Consider the following 16314-nt stretch of genomic DNA (forward strand, 5'->3'; position numbering starts at 1 on the left):
CCTCGCTGCGGCTCCGCGGCGGCGCCCAAAGCTGCCCGCGTTAGCGCGGGGTCGCGGAGGCTGTCCCCGACGCGTGTACCGCCGTGGGGGTGTCGGGCGGGGCGCAGGTGAGAGGCCTCCCTGGTCCGCAGGGCGCGTAGCCGCCCTGCCCGCGCCTCTCCGCGGCAGCGGCTCCGGCAGCGTCCGGCGGATCAGCAGTGTCGGCACGTCCCGCTGCGCGCTCCGCGGGCGCGGAGGTAGCGCTCCCATCGCCGCCACCGCGGGACGCGCCTCCCCGCGCCCCCTCCCCGGTTTCGTTGTTTTTTCTCGCCGAGCCGCGTCTCTCCGCGCAGCGCAGCGGCGCATGAATATTGATGTGTTTATATAATCGATAACCCACTTTCTTCCTTTCCCGGAGAAAAACGATAAATAAATTAAGGACGAGCCGCCCGCCCTCCAAGGGCCGCCAGGGCGCCCGGCCGGGCCTGCCGGGAGGGAGGGAGGGGGCGGCCGGGCAGCCCCCGCTCCCCGCTCCGCTCCGCAGGGCCCGGCGGTGGGAACGCGGCAGCCCCGCCGGGCGCGCGCGGGGACGAGCAGCGCCCCTCGCGCCGCAGGAAATGGTCTTTATATTAGACATATACAGGCAGGTCCTGTCAGATCCGCAGCGCGCCCGCACGCCCTTTCGGCCCCCCAAAAATCGCCGGGCGCCGCGAGGGCCCTCGTCGCCGGCCCGCCGCCCCCACGCCGCCCCCCGGGGACTCGCCGCCGCCCCGCGGCATTTTTAGCGGGCCGGGGCGGGCGTCTGGGGGCCGGCCGGCATCGGGCGGCGGCGGCGGCGGGGCGCGGCGGGGCGCCGGCGGGGCGGCGGAGCGGGGGGCGGGCGGCGGGGGGGGGAGTCGCCGTGCGCTGCGGGGCGGGGGCCGGTGGCGGCGGCGGGGCTGCGCGGGGGCGGCGGCGGCGGGGGGCGGCGGGCGGCGGGGCCGGCTTTGCCCTGCCAGGACCTGCCGGGCTCCATTCACGCCAACAAGTTTGGGAGAATGTTGAGTTCAATCACGCCGGAGCCGCGATGGAGCGCAGCGCACTGCAGGTACCGCGCCGCCCCACGCCGCCCCGCCCCGCCGCCGCGGAGCCTCCGCGCCTCTGCGCGCCCCCTCCCCTCCCCACCGCCCTCCCGCCCTGCCCTCCTTCCCTCCCTCCGCCCGCCCTCCCTCCTCCTGCGCGGCGCTGCGCGGCGCGGCGCGGAGCCGGCGCTGATGCCGCTGCCGTGTTGTTGTTCCCCGCAGTGGGTCGGCGCCCCGTGCGGCTCGCACGGCCCCTACGTCTTCTACAGGGCGTTCCGCTTCCAGCGCCGCGGCGGCGGCCGGGCGCGGGTCCTCTCCCTCGGCGACTTCTTCTTCGTGCGGTGCCGCGCGGAGGAGCCCGCCTGCATCGCGGAGCTGCAGCTGCTCTGGGAGGAGCGCACCAGCCGGCAACTTCTCTCCAGCGCCAAACTTTATTTTCTCCCCGAGGACACCCCCCAGGGCAGGACCAGTGACCATGGCGAGGTGGTAAACGCAGCGCCGGCCCCCCCCCCTCGCGCCCGTCCCCACCTGCATGCCCGGGCTCGGCTACCCCCCCGCACCCCCCACCCGCGTCCCCCTCCCCGCGGTGCGTGGCGGGGCAGCGCGGAGGGGCCGCGCCGTCGGGACGCTCCGGTGCGCGCTGCCCGGGAACTTGTGCGGGCGGGAGCTGGCGGGGGGGGGTCAGGGTGCGGGGCGCCCCCGGCCCGGCGGGCAGCGGAGTGCGTGCGGGGCTCGCCCTGCCCTTCTCCGGCTTCGTTAACAAACAAAAAACCCAAAACAAACAGAAAAGAGGGGAAAAAATGTTGGGGGGAGATTTCGATATTGTTCGGGGCTTTTTTGTAGTATTCGATATGTTTAGGAGGGCGGAAATTACGAAATGGAGGCTGAGGGAGATCAAAAGCTATTGAGCTGGCAGGGACGTGTTGAATAAAGTGATAAATGACAGGTACGGGAATAATACATTCAAATAACTTGCAGATATGCCTGGGCGTATTTCGGAGCCGCCGCGCGGCCGGCGCAAACACGCTGCGCGCCGGCACCCCCCGCCGGCGGCCGCGCAGCCCCGCGGCGGCTCCGCGCCCGCCCCGCGCCGCCCGGGATGGGGCCGCGCAGGTTGCGCCCCCGCTCCCCGCGCCGGGCCGCTTCCCCCGCCCCCATCCCCGCTCCCTCCCGTTATTTGCTTTTCAAATTTATTGCTTCGGCACGGTCCGTGATCTGGGGAGGGGGAAGGATGAGGTACCCAGAAAGGGCTGCGGGGATGGGGAGGGTCCCCGAGAGGGGCTGGAAACCGGGCGGGGGGAGACGAGATGTTTTGGGGGAACTTCTGTTGGAGATACCGGGGTGGGGATATAGGTACAAGGAGGGGCGGCTGTCCGCAGGAGCTGTTTTCAGAGGCACGCGTGGCTATAGGTGCCGATGTAGCCGTGTACCCATATACATACGTACGCAGTCAAAACGCGTTTCAGAGCCGCCTTCGCTCGCTGCCACCTCTTCACTTTAATTTTCTGTGCGTGCCACTGAGATAAGGGAGCCTTTTCCGAAGAATCAGGGAGATGACAGTGAGCAATGGATGCTCTGAAATTGCCCGTGGTGACTATTTAAAACTGTGCCTGTGTGTGTCTTGTGTGTGTGTGTAAAATGAAAGATATTTGGAAGGGAAGGGGGGTGGGGAAAGGGACACAAATCATTTTAATACGCCTTAATGATCAGCTCATGTTACTGTGGTAGGAACATCAGAGAAAATTAATCCTACCATTACGAGTAAAACGCTGCTCCGGTACTAGAGTTCTCAGCTGCATGTACCTTACTAATAATATGCACAATTTTATTTATTTTTACATGCAAACACCGCTAGTAATTAGCCGTGTGATTATACTTGTGCATTTCATTGGAGCTTTAACTGATGTCATTCTGCATTATTCAACCATATGAAAACAATTTTCAATTAAGATAATGGCACGCCTTGAAATTATGCAAATGCTGGTTGTATTGTGCAGAATAATTATGACAAATGTAAAGCAGGTAAAAAGTTTCCTAATGCAGTTGTGTTTTACACCCCGGTGATGTCATTTCCCCTCTGGCCTAAGTTAGTCATTCATTAGCAGAGTAGCAGCAGCAGCAACAGCAACAGCTCTGAGTGATACTTCTCTGGCAGGGAGCCTACAGAAACCGGCACTGAGAGCCAGGGCCTAGAGAGGGCAACATAACACTCCCATTAAGAAATGTACTTTGTTTTCACTTACTCCATTAACTTGTTTATAGACATCGGAATGATTTTTTTATTATTGATTTTTAATAGTTTGGAACAATTTGAATTGTGCTCGGGGATGCGCAGGCAGCCGAGAGACAAAAGGCTCGGTGCTGGCTGGCGCTTTGTGAAGCGCTGACTGGGGGTAACCGGCTTCATGGGCGCGCAGGGGTGGCTGTTTCACCCAGCTGCCCCGCGGTCGCAGTTCCTTACGTAAATGACATGGCTATCTGTCCCTAGAGTGGTGTGGGACTGCTGAGGGGGTAAAATACCTTGTCTTTCATTCAGGGAGCGGGGATGAAGTGAGTTGGTGCTTCAGTGTGTATTGCAAATCCGCGGTGTCCGGCACAAAGGGTGCCGGAGTGCCAGCTGTCAATAAAATTGTTGGTGATGGGAGCGAGTGGTTGAATCGCAGGCTAGTGATCGAGCCCACCGGAGATTTAGGTATAGTCGCTAGCAGCTACCCGCGCTAGCAGCATGATTAATAGGAGCAGCTCGCTGCCTGTTTTGTGTAATAGCAGCATTGACACTATGACAATATTCAGCTAGTGGCTGCGAGGGGGGAGGAGAAGTGAGGAGGTATGTATTGCTTCTGTTACTCAGAAATTTCTGATGGCGTATTTTATCTGATTGCCAAATGTTTGAGCTAATCAGTGATAAGTGTAAATATAAGTCTTTTTATAGCTAGCTGAATTCATCATCCAGACTTAAATATAACCCTGATGGCTGCTAAAACTGGATGTTTCCATACGCCGCGGCCCAGACCCAGCGAAGGGTTCAAGCCCAGGTGTGATTCCACTGAGGGTCCCCTCCCTCCGCCGAAGGCTCAGCATCCCCTTAACCGCAATCTCAGTGGACGGCAAACATGGGATGGGGTCAGTCGCACGCCGCAGGTATGAGCACTCCTGGCTTCTGATGTTTATTGCATCCCATGCGATGGAGAGGTGGGGCCAGGTCTGGCATCAGGTTTGGAACAGTGGTCTTGATGTGCAGGAGCGGCAGAGATGTTTTTGTGAGAGTGATGCTGTCTTAGAGGACACTGTTAGGTGAGCTAGAAGAGTTTTGCTCTACTTCACTGAAAACTTTGTTGCTGCTTTTAAAACACAGGGGTGCAGTTGTGCTGCCCAACCTCACTGTTATGCCCAAATGCTGCAGCAGGTGCAGTGCTGGTGGGAGAGTGGGAGCAGCCTTCTTCCCTTCCCTCCAGTGGGGAAGACGTGGCTGGCTGCTGTTCCTGGGTGGCGAGGGGTCACCACCGAAACAGAGAAAGCATCTGTTTTACTGGACGGAGTTGCCACCTTGACCTGGTTTTCGTGGCTGCTTTTAGGCTGGCATGGTCCCCCGTGCCACCTCCCGCACAGGATGGGAAGACCTCTGTGGTGGCAGGTGCCTCGTGCAGGGTTTGGAGGAGGATGCTCGGGGCCAGCTGTAAGAGCACACGCTTGTACTTGAAACAGTTTCATGGGGCACATGTGGGAAGCAGCCCCTCAGCTTTTCCAGTGCCCGTCTGTGAGAAGTAGGTGCCGGCAGCCGGTCGGTCCCCTGGTACAGTGCCCTGGACCCGCAGTGCTCAGGGGGCACAAGATGGGCTCAGCCCCTGAGCCCTGCAGCCCATGGGGTCCTGGCTGAATCCTCCTCCAGCTCATTTACTCTTCTGCTCCAAGGGGCAGCATGGGGCTGTGGCCTGACTGACCTTTGCAGAAGCAGTTCTAGAGCAAAATGCTTGTTAGTGCCTTGTATTTTCATGTTCTTAAAGGTGTTGGCATTAATTAGACTGGGCTTAAAATATATATATATCAAAGCCGGTTCTTGTTAAATCCAGGGATGGTATTTGATGTGATGCGTACAATTCCTAAAAAAACCCAAACAAGCAACTGATTTATTTTGCATGGTGTGACGTTCCCTGCACTGCCCTGTGTCACAGTGAATGCTGGCTCCACCGAGGCCAGCCTGTCGGTGGGAATCTGTCTGCCTTTGGTTCATTCAGCAGCAGCTGAGTTTACTACGAACTCGTGTTGATTTCATCTCTTCTCCCGAACTGGGGATCTGATGCAATGCTTTTCGCCTTGCAAATAATCCTTACTCATGCAAGCAATTTACATGAGTAAGCGTTGCTCATACAGAGGAGAGGAGACAGCTAGTTTCCTGTAATTGTTTCCCTAGCAGTATTTTGCATTTTCAGACTAATTGAGGCAGGGGGGGAAAGTCACTCCATAAATGTATGTCTTTCATAATGGCAGAGGAGATTCTTCCAGAAAGTTAAGGGAGGCAGCGGGTTTGTTCTCTCTTCATTTTGGGACAGATGCTCACAGCATACCTCAGAAGCCTGACCTGTTTCCTAGGGGCTCTCCATGTGTGGAGGTCCTACCTCAGCATGTAAAACTAGAGCAGGCTGGCCCGAGCATGGCGTCTTACACCGCTGGTGCTTTATTGCCATCCACCTTGAAAAATGTGCTACTCCCTTTGCACAGTAATAGATTTTTTTTGAGAGAGAGAGACGTAGGAATCTGTACATTCTGATTTGAAATGAGAACGTCTCCACGGTGTGCGCCTTATGCTCGTATCTGTCAACACTGGTAATGACAACAAGTTTCAAACATGCAGATTATGATTATTAAAGGGTGCTTTAAAAATCATGCTAATAGCATCAATCTCCGATGTACACTTGCTCAAATTAATTCAGCTTTGGAAATCAGGCACACTGTAATAGCAGTGTAAGAGAAATGGCATTTGTCATTAAATATCATGGTTTTGGTAATTGCATATCCACTCTGTATGTTTTTATCTCTCTCGCCACCAGTAGCATATGCTGGCAAAGGAAAGAGAGGGCAATGATATTACTCACAGAAGCCACATGTTGCTAGCCATTAGCCAGCAATCTGGCATATCTAGTCACTTAAGACAGATTCCCTTTTTTTTTTTTTTTTAACCCCCTTCCCCCCCCCCGGCTTCCCAGTGCATTCAGACTGTAAAATACACCCACTGCTCTCCCGAGTTGCTGTCCCCAGTTTGATCAGTGGCACTAAACATTAAACTCTTGTCTTTGGAGAATAATAGGCCTCACATGGTACACCCTCAAGCATGTTGAGATACTGTGCAGGCTGGAAAATAAAAATGTTCTAATTGTGTCTTTTAAATAAGCATAGGAGTGAATTAATTAGACTATATTTTGTCTTTAGTTGCTTAGTTACACAATAGTATTCCTAAGCACAAGTAAGATAAATTGGCTCTTTTTGTGCTGCTTGTCCCTTAATCATAATTACTGTATTGCTCAGGAGAGTAACACATACATAGATTTTGCATTTTTAATAATATTCAAACAATATGCGAATGATATAGAAAGTATGTTCTGATTCAAGCTCTTATATGCTTTTATTCGGGAAGAAGTTCTATTGCTATGGGAGCAATATTTGCATTAGTTGCTCAGAGATGTAGTTCTGGGAAATACATAATTGAAATATTCTTGCAATGCTTGTTCTGGCCCTTTCATTCGCATTCAAAATAACAATGCCTTAAGTCTCCGAACAGTCATCCACTCTTGATTTAAGAGCTTTTTTCTTTGTGTGTGTGTGTGTTAGTGTGTGTGCAGTGTGGGTTCACACCCAGCGCTAACCCTGCAGAGCCTAGACGTTTGCGTGATTCATAGTGTCGTATCAAGTTGAGCTTTTTATTTTGTAGCTAAAATGCAGTCAGAAGGTCAGATGAACATCGGCATTTTATGGCATTAATCCAATGACCTTAATGCTTGGCAAGTGTCCATGTTTCTGTGCGAAGGTGCCAGGGTTATAGATAATAAAAGAGTTTGTTTTCATTTTCTGGATATTTTAATCTTTCTTTGCAAAGCGTAGCCTCCGCTTTGGGAGGCTTGGGGCTGGTCCCGGGGCAAAAACTTTAATGTCTTCCTGAGTTGTTGAACGTTAGCTGCTAATGATGGGCAGATTGATACAGATACGGAACAATGGAAGGTTCTGGCAAGAAACCCCCTAGACATGCTCAGTGGATGTATGTGAAAATTGGCTCCATTGTTCTGCTGTATGAAAAGCAAGTAAATTATTTACAGATATTTGCTAATTAAAGCACATATTGTTTTACCAGCACAATAGAACACAATATAACAAAAGACAAAAGAATAAGCTTGCATAATTTAAACCTGCTAGTGCAATGTACTCCTTGTTAAGAAAAATATAATTATGTAATCTACGAGGAAAGCTTTTCATACTGTAACTGTAGTAGGCAAAATTAGGAATGAATTGCTTGTCAGCTTGCCTAAACTAAAACAGCTCTTCGGGATCTGTGAGCTATCTGACGGGAAAACATTTTGACTGAAGCCTATTTTCTCTTTGGTCAGAACTTCTATCTGCAATGACAGATATAAATTCAATTTGAACCTCTGCTTGGGAGTGGGAGGAGGGAGAACAAACCACCCCAGAAATGAAGGAGGAGGCACGCAGTAGAAATGTCAAGTCTGGCTGCTCACAGCCGTCGTCTGTGTGCTCCGTCTCCACCCTACTTCTGGCCCAGATGTACCAGTATCCCACAAAGCATCCTACAGAAACGCGGTGCTGCCCTGCCCCAGGACATTTCACTTGTCTCGCTTTGGAACTACTGGGTCATGTGGAAAAAGCTGCTTGCTGATACCAGGGAAAGTGAATACCATAGGATATGGTATTCACCATAGGACATACCATACCTGTGTCCTTTATCTTGGTCTTGTCTGTTGGGTTTTGGACCCCAGCAGATGGGATGAACACGTTGGGACATAGTGCTCTCCGTCAGTGCGAGTTTCAGACAGCTACGTGCGGCTGTGCCTAGGCTTGGGAAATACCTGTCACCTGAATTTAACAAGATCATTATAGCCCTTTAAAGTAATTAGTGAAGGATTAACAGATGAAAGGTTCTGCCTTGGCCTCTTTAAAATTCTCCCATGTGCCAGGTAAATCCCCGGGCTGTGCGTGTTTCCGTTCTCAAGGCTCTCCCTGTACGTTCATGGGTGGGGAGCGATGGTCCCCACACGCTGGCATCTCCAGGGAGCATTGCAGGCCCAGAGCCCCGCGGGCGGTTCCGCTCCAGGCATCCTTTGGGACACATCTGTCTGTCCTGGGCTAAGGGATGCGTGAGCAGATGGCACCAAAATAGGCACTCGGGGCAGGGAAAGGGGAAAAGAAAGCAGCCCCTGCCTGTGTCAGGCGCTGGAGCCTCTTGTAAGGCGTCCCCATCACTCGGTGGTCCCACATGCAGAACAGGAGCAGCGGTGCCTGCCTGACAGAGCTGTGCCCCGGCTCCTCAGGTCTGCAACCTGCTGAAAAAGGTTGTGCTGGAAGAGCAACGTGCAATAAGGGACTGGATGGCATGAGAGTCCTTCGTGTGCCTTGTCAGGAGGCTGAAGAGGGCACTTCCCAGAGCCAGACCTTTGGTATGGCACAGCCACAGGTTTTTAGCTAGGCTGTGACCCCACGGTCTTAAGAAGCCCCACATGTGCCCGCAGTCCACAGCAGGTGGTAGGGAGACGGGACCTTCTTACTCTGGAGAAAGTCTCTGAGAGCAAAGCAGCCCTGTACAAATGTTCTCTGCCCGTTCGGGGCTGAATATGGTCCCTGGAGCAAAGCTGGGGTGAAGTACTGCTAGTAGGACGTGAGTCTGGAGATCTGGCTTCAGATTCCTCACTGACATTTGGCAAGTGGGTTAGGGCTGAATGGAGATGACCTGGTTTTCACTGCTGTCCCAAAGCCCTGGTAGTGTCTGTATGGCAGAGAAGAGCTCTGGACTGTAGACTCTGCTAACAGAGCTTTTTGGTTTGACTGTACTGTCAAGTAAGGGTGACGGTACTTTCCTCAAACACCCAGATAAATACATTGCTACAGGAGCGGTGCTTATTGGAAATAAGCCCCCTTCTTCCTTTTTCCACCTCCACAACACAATCTTCTGCCCCTCCAAGGGATCTAGAGTGGAGAACCAGATTCCCGGGGTAGGAACTGCATTGTTGCGTAAGGTACAGGAAGGTCCTTTTTACCTAAATCGCGAAAAAGTTAAAAAATATATGGGATGTAAAAAAATGCCACAATAACAGAGGCCTTTACGCCGAAGTGAAATATGCAGTTCTATTATCCTCGGTGAATGCAGTCCATAAGAGTCGCACTGTATTTTTTGCTCCCATGGATGAATGTGTTTTCATCAGCAATGTACTGGGTTGTAAAATATGCATCCCCAACTATCTGCCATGCTAAAGGTTTCAGTAAAAAGGCTTGAAGATGTTTTCTAATGCAAATTGTACTGATCAGATAAATGACATGCAGTATCTCGTGTAATTATTGGCAAGAGTTTTTACAGTACATCTCCTGTTTCTCTCTAGGCCACTTATTTGATGTTAGGAGACAGCCAAGCAGGTGTTTGACTCACTCGTGCCCTCCAGAATTCCTTAAATGACCTCTGGAAGCACTGGAGTGAAAACAGTCTCAGCATGTCAAAATTTTGAGATATCTCAGTCGCCGTAATTCTTTTAAGGCTGCCTTGGCGTCTTTTAAATATAAATCTTTCCTAGTTATTGGCAATGAGTGAGGAGTTGTGACGTACCGTATGCGGGTGTGCAATCAAGATGTACGACCTCCCTGTGCTGCCCTGTGACTCCCTGCCTTGTAAGAGTTAATATTTCTTCTAAAAAATAATTATCTGCTTTAAACTATTATAACTGCCTGACCTCTTTCCCTGAATGTAAGTATTTCAGCCATCTGCTGAGTCAGGCAATATAGCATTCTGTGCTTTCAGGAGGCTGTGATGGTTGCTTAGACAACAGTGACATAATATTTAAGCATAACGGCTCTCGAGAAGATACTGTCCCCCTTCTCCCTGGATGACTTCTCTGAAAATGCAGATCCGATGTGCTCTTTAAAAAAACAAACAAACAAAAAGATTGAGAAGGTTTTGTATCACCATCTTTTTTGAAACATCTCCCCATTCGCCACTTGATAGGTAAAAGTATCGTACTTTGCTCAGGAGTCTTGTAAGAGGTGCTAAAATTATAGGCCGACTAGATACCTGCTTTTACTGAAAGAGAAGAAAAAGTGTCTCTTTATAGTCAGTGCTTATTTTGAGATTTAGACAACTTTGTGGCTGGGAAAAGCATTGCCATTGGTCAGTCAGCATCCAGAGAGGCCCATCTGAGATAAATCTCATTCCTGAGCAGTGCTGGCTGTTGCCTCCTGCAAACCTCATCTTGCTGTAGCGAGAAAAAACTGCAATTAAAGACTTAGCCATGCAATGGAGACCTCTTAAACATATCACTTCAGAGCATAGCTAAGACACCATAAGTTGTTTTTTGTATAGATACATAGATGCACTGTACGCGATGCAGGTGGTTTTTCATGTTTACGCAGAGATATAATTATGAATGACATGAAGGTTATACAGCAAATTTCTTTAATCTTCTAAAGGTTTGTTAGTCATGTGTCACTGTGTACCTGGGTTTTATTTATTCAGCATCTGTATTCCTTCATCATCTCATTGAAAGGGTTTCTCTAGAAGGGCTCTTGCAGTAGGTGCGCAGCAGTTGATATAGGATGGCTACAGGGGCTCCTGCGGCTGGCAGAGCCCTATAGGTCCTGAAGCAACTTTTGTTGTGACACAGGGCTGTGAGGCATTTTTGCTTAACAGAAGATGACCCTTTTGTCACCTGCTGCTCCAAAGAAAAAAAAATACCAACCCACAACTCATAGCTTGGGTCTGAGCGCTTGGAAAGGTTGCTTAAAAATGTGCGAAAGCTTGGCAAGGTGCATCGAGATCCCAGAGCTGATGAAATCATTGGATGACCTCTGTTTGGGTGGCGTTGGGGCAGATGACCTCCTGTGTCAGCAAAATGCCAAGATTTCAGGAAGACAGCTTCTCTAGAAGCTGCACGTGGCTCAGGCTGCTCAGAAAAAAGGGGCTGAAGCTACCTGCCATATTTCGCTGGGTGACAGTGTTTGTACAATGAGGCAGCAGGGTGAAAATTGATTTCAGTAAAGCATTTGACACAGTCTCCCACAGCATCCTCGCAGCTAAGCTGAGGAAGTATGTTCTGAATGATTGTGTAGTTAGGTGGACTGTGAACTGGCTGAAGGAAAGAAGCCAGAGAGTTGTGGTCAATGGGACAGTCTAGTTGGAGGCCTGTATCTAGTGGAGTCCCTCAATAGTACTGGGACCTGTACTGTTCAATATATTCATCAACGACTTGGATGAGGGAACAGAGCGCACTGTCAGCAAGTTTGCTGATGACACCAAGCTGGGAGGAGTGGCTGACATGCCAGAGGGCTGTGCTGCCATCCAGCGAGACCTGGAGAGTTGGGCGGGGAAAAATTTAATGAAATATAACAAGGGCAAGTGCAGAGTGTTGCATCTGGGCAGGAACAACCCCAGGTTCCAGTATAGGTTGGGGAATGACCTATTAGAGAGCAGTGTAGGGGAAAGGGACCTGGGGGTCCTGGTGGACAGCAGGATGACCATGAGCCAGCACTGGGCCCTTGTGGCCAAGAAGGCCAATGGCATCCTGGGGTGTATTAGAAGCGGGGTGGTTAGTAGGTCGAGAGAGGTTCTCCTTCCCCTCTACTCTGCCTTGGTGAGACCTCATCTGGAATATTGTGTCCAGTTCTGGGCCCCTCAGTTCCAGAAGGACAGGGAACTGCTGGAGAGAGTCCAGCGCAGGGCCACAAAGATGCTGAAGGGAGTGGAGCATCTCCCTTATGAGGAAAGGCTGAGGGAGCTGGGGCTCTTTAGCTTGGAGAAGAGGAGACTGAGGGGTGACTTCATCAATGTTTATAAATATATAAAGGGTGAGTGTCATGAGGATGGAGCCAGGCTCTTCTCTGTGACAACCAATGATGAGACAAGGGGCAATGAGTATAAACTGGAACACAGGAAGTTTCACTTAAATGTGAGAAGAAACTTCTTCTCAGTGAGGGTGACGGAACACTGGAACAGGCTGCCCAGGGGGGTTGTGGATTCTCCTTCTCTGGAGACATTCAAAACCCGCCTGGACGTCTTCCTGTGTAACCTCATCTGGGTGTTCCTGCTCCGGCAGGGGGATTGGACTAGATGATCTTTCGAGGTCCCTTCCAATCCCTAACATTGTGTGATTCTGTGAAAATGTCTCTGGAGATGCAGTCCCTCTTTGGTGAGATTGGCGTTGGCAGTGGCGTTCAGAGGAGGACCGTGGTCCGACCTGTGACCGCTGTGGTGTAGGGGGAGTTGGGGTGGCTGGTTGTCTCTGAATTGAGCCGAAAATAAACAAGAGCTCAAAAAATGAGTGTTGAGAGAAGCAGGTCTACCCAGTCCCACTGTGTGTAAGGTAGGTCAACCTAAGGCAGGCGCTGAGGTATATACAGGGTAATTTTTCTGTTTTCTGGCTAGAAGTGAACTCGTCCGTGTTTTCCTGGTGCCGCCGTGGTGATCACCTGTGGCACAAGGGGAGGACATGAGGCCAGAGCTGGTGTGGAAGGATGGCTGGGTGCTGGAGAGGTGGCTCCAGCCACCCTCACGAGGGGCACATCCTGCGGCCATTGCCTCTGCAGGCCAGACCAGGCCTCAGCCCTGCTTCCTTCGGGGCGACCCCGAAACCCCGCAGCGGTGTCTCTGGTGTTAGGAACAGCTCTGGATTTTGGGGGGGTTGGTGGCCATGGAGCTGCAGTTACAGTGGGCACGAGATGGGCATTGCTTCACCCTTGTTACAATAGGTTTGCCTTTTTTTTTTCCCTTTTTTTTTTTTTTTTCTGTGTACACATCATGTGCGTGTGTGCGAAGGTTGTATTCTCGAAAACAAGTTTATTCATTGATGATGTAATAGTGATTGTACTTTTCTTTTGGTTAATAAATTGTCTGCTCAGCTTACTTTGTATACCAGCCAAAATTAGTCATACCAGTTCTTGGAAAGGATATGAAGAAACTAGTAATTGAAATCATAATCATTTGATCATGAGAGCTATTTGGAAAATAATATTTTAACCAAAACCACGTCTGATCTCCAAGTCAGTTTGGGTTTTTTTAAACTGCTGCTAAATAGATTTCTCTAGTGTTGAATATTAGAAATTGTGTAGTAGCTGGTGATGGTATTCAACATCCTAAAAGAGGACTTCATCCAGAAATTGCTGAGGCTGTGCAGGCAGGCTGATATTTTTATATATGTTTTATTTTTTTTTCCATCCTGACATTTAATAATCACCATGTAATAGCTATAAAATGCATAGCAACTACAGCTTTTTTATTTCAAGTGGATGGTGTAATGAAATTGGGTGAAACCATCCATTGAAATTGTACTTTGTAGTACCCAACGCTTGTTTACAGAGTATTGACGTTTGTCATAAACAGAGATTTAAAACATCACTGTTATTGTTTGTTGTTCGGAGGAAGCTCTTATGCTGTGCAATGATAAAGGAAAATATTTTTTTACAAGCTTGTTTAGCACATAAACATGCAGTTCATTTCTGACCAAATATTTGTTATTGCACTAAATGTAATGAAGGTGCCTGCTTATAAAATTATTTTGTGTTATATAAGGGAGAGTGGAATATCAGATCTGCTTTTTTTACCACCAGAGATACTTCAGGTTTTGTATTGTGTGTAGCTTATCACAATAAAGCTTGCTTTTTTTTTCCTTTCCTATTGAGCAGTATTTTATTTCCTGAGGAATTTGTCCAGTGGAAAAAAAAAAAAAACACAGAGAGAATCAATTGTGCTTTTCTCTTTGTTTAATAACTCAAAGAATTCCTGTCCCCTTTGCAAATACTTGTGTTTATTTGAGGGAAAAATTGGATTCTGGTTTATTTATTTCAAGAACCTGTAACCTTATTTAGTGCTAGAAATGTGCAGTGTGCAAGGTGTGGTGTGCAGCCAGCTCTCATTACAACATAAATTATTTCTGCCTTTTTAACTAAAAAATCTTGAATGTATCTTGCTGGTTATGTGTGTATGTTTGTTTGTTTATTTTTTTGAGGCTTTCTTGAGCCCTTGCTTGCTGCAGTCAGCTATAAAACATTCTGCTTATTCATCATGACTGAGAGGAGTTGATTGTTTCCTGGAAGGGTAAAATTCAGCAATTAGAGCTGTTTAATTCGAGTATATGTTCTGGAGGCTAAACTAAGTTTAAGTGCTTTTCTTAGAATGTATGTTTAAGAACGGAAAAAAATTACAGTTCTGATCTCGAAAAAGGTTTTAAGAAACATGAGAATGTGCAAGTTTCTTTTGGTGGGAAGCACATAACATTTATGTAGTATTTCTTTTGGGATTACATCACAGTTTTATTTAATTTTTAGGACAAAAGTTAAATTCAATATTTGTGTATAAGCCAAGGGAAAATGTACCATAAACACAGGAATTTTCTGGTGAGTCAGAGTTCCAAGAATCTGAGATTTACTTAGTCCATTTATTTCAGGACTAGCTATAACCATTAGTCATCCAGCCATGAATTTTTACATTTGCAGCTAATTGCACCTAAAAAACAAACTTTCCCTCAAGGCTTTGGGTTGTGCAGAATGTGATTTGGCAACCTGCATTTCAAATGCCTTTTAGGATCATTGCCCCCATCCTACAAATTGTCTTTAGATCTTGTGTATTTGCTTCAAGTAAACAACTAATATTTCCACTTAGGTGGCAGGAGGAATAAATTAAGTACTAGCTATTCTGCATTACAGAAAAATTAATCTGCTAACAGCAAGATAGGCTTTTCTAGTAGTCTACGGGAGGGTGGCGTTTGCGGGTTTAGCAGTCATCGTGGAGCCCTGCGTGATGTGTCGTCTTCTCATTTTACGGCTTCTTGCAGGATGAAGTTATTGCAGTTTCAGAGAAAGTTACAGTGAAGCTCGAGGACTTGGCAAAATGGGCGCAGTCCGATTTCTCCAAGTGGAAGTGTGGTTTCCGGGCTGAGCCGGTCAAACCGATGGATGTGGGGAAGAACGGGCAGAAGGAGGCTTTGACGAGATACAGACAATCCACGCTCAACAGCGGCTTGAACTTCAAAGACATTCTGAAGGAGAAGGCTGACCTTGGTGAGTATCCCTTACTTTCTGCTGGGGCAGGGGGACTTATGGGGGAGCAACTTTTGGAGGCGGATGAGCCTGATCCTGCCGAGCTGTCGCCGACTCCCAAGGTATGTCTGTGCTTGGGGCAGAGGTGTGGTGATGAGCTGCCAGAGCAGGATGGGTGGTGGTGCTGGTGCTGAGCTCATCGCAGTTCCTTCCAGCTTAGCGTGGGGTAACGCTGTGATACCTGTCTGCTCCGTAGACATGTCCCTGAGCACTCAGGCTCAACCCTTGAAGATGTGCGCACAAGTAATTGTCAAGGGCTCTCCCTGGGGCTCTGCAGGCTGGGGGATCAGGTCAGAGCTGTGCATGGGGAGAGGAGCCTTGATGCATCTTCCCGAGGCCTCCTCCAAGAGGCAGGGGAGAGCGGAAGCCTCTCACTTCTCATGTCCCATGTTCCGGGAGCACAGGATTGTCCCCTGCTTCTGGGGCTTGTCCTGTCTCTGTGCAGTCGTCTTTGTGTCTCGTTTGGTAGGGAGATGGCACTTCCATAGCCTTCTATAGGGTTTCCTTGTGAGCTTTATGTTACTATACAGTGTCAGCGCCCTGTGAGCGCCCTGCTGTTCTCTCCAGATAGACCTGTGTTTTCTTTCCCTGTCCGTTTTTAGGGAGGGAAACAGTAGCTCCGCTACTTTGGATGGTTGCAGGCAGGCTTGTGGCTCTGGGGCTGCTTTGGTGCACAGATACTCTCACCTCTAAAATCCGTGGTGGGGGTCCAAGGTCCAGGGGAGATGAGTCTTCTGTTAGTAAACGTGCCTGTTTGTGGTATTAGGACCTTGGATGTGTAATAGCTGTCAGAGACGGTGCTTTGAAGCGCATCCCAGGGACGTTTCTCTGTTTTACCAAGCTTTTAACAAATGTTCCAAGTTTGAAGAGTATCAACTTTAGGCCATAGTGCATGAAAAGGTAAGAAATTAAAAGCTAAGGCTGATGTACACGAGGAAATGCTTTTGTACCTACGTGAACAGGAGATGCAGCACCAAGC

General features: G+C 49.4%; 1 protein-coding gene across 2 annotated transcripts in view; it reads left to right on the forward strand.

The window, feature by feature from the left end:
• Positions 1-1022: 1022 nt before the first annotated feature.
• ARID5B (AT-rich interaction domain 5B) overlaps positions 1023-16314 on the forward strand; it is a 115117-nt gene continuing 99825 nt past the window's right edge. Inside the window, exons 1-3 of one of the 2 annotated variants that reach the window (XM_065638822.1) lie at positions 1023-1066; positions 1263-1523; positions 15071-15296. In XM_065638822.1, the coding sequence (XP_065494894.1) occupies positions 1046-1066; positions 1263-1523; positions 15071-15296 (508 nt within the window). In that variant the 5' untranslated portion in view covers positions 1023-1045. Of the gene's footprint in view, positions 1067-1232; positions 1524-15070; positions 15297-16314 lie in introns of those variants that run through there. The other variant, XM_065638821.1, reaches the window with a different exon arrangement.

The sequence above is a fragment of the Caloenas nicobarica genome, chromosome 7 (genome assembly GCF_036013445.1).
Source record: "Caloenas nicobarica isolate bCalNic1 chromosome 7, bCalNic1.hap1, whole genome shotgun sequence".
Taxonomy (NCBI): Eukaryota; Metazoa; Chordata; class Aves; order Columbiformes; family Columbidae; genus Caloenas; species Caloenas nicobarica.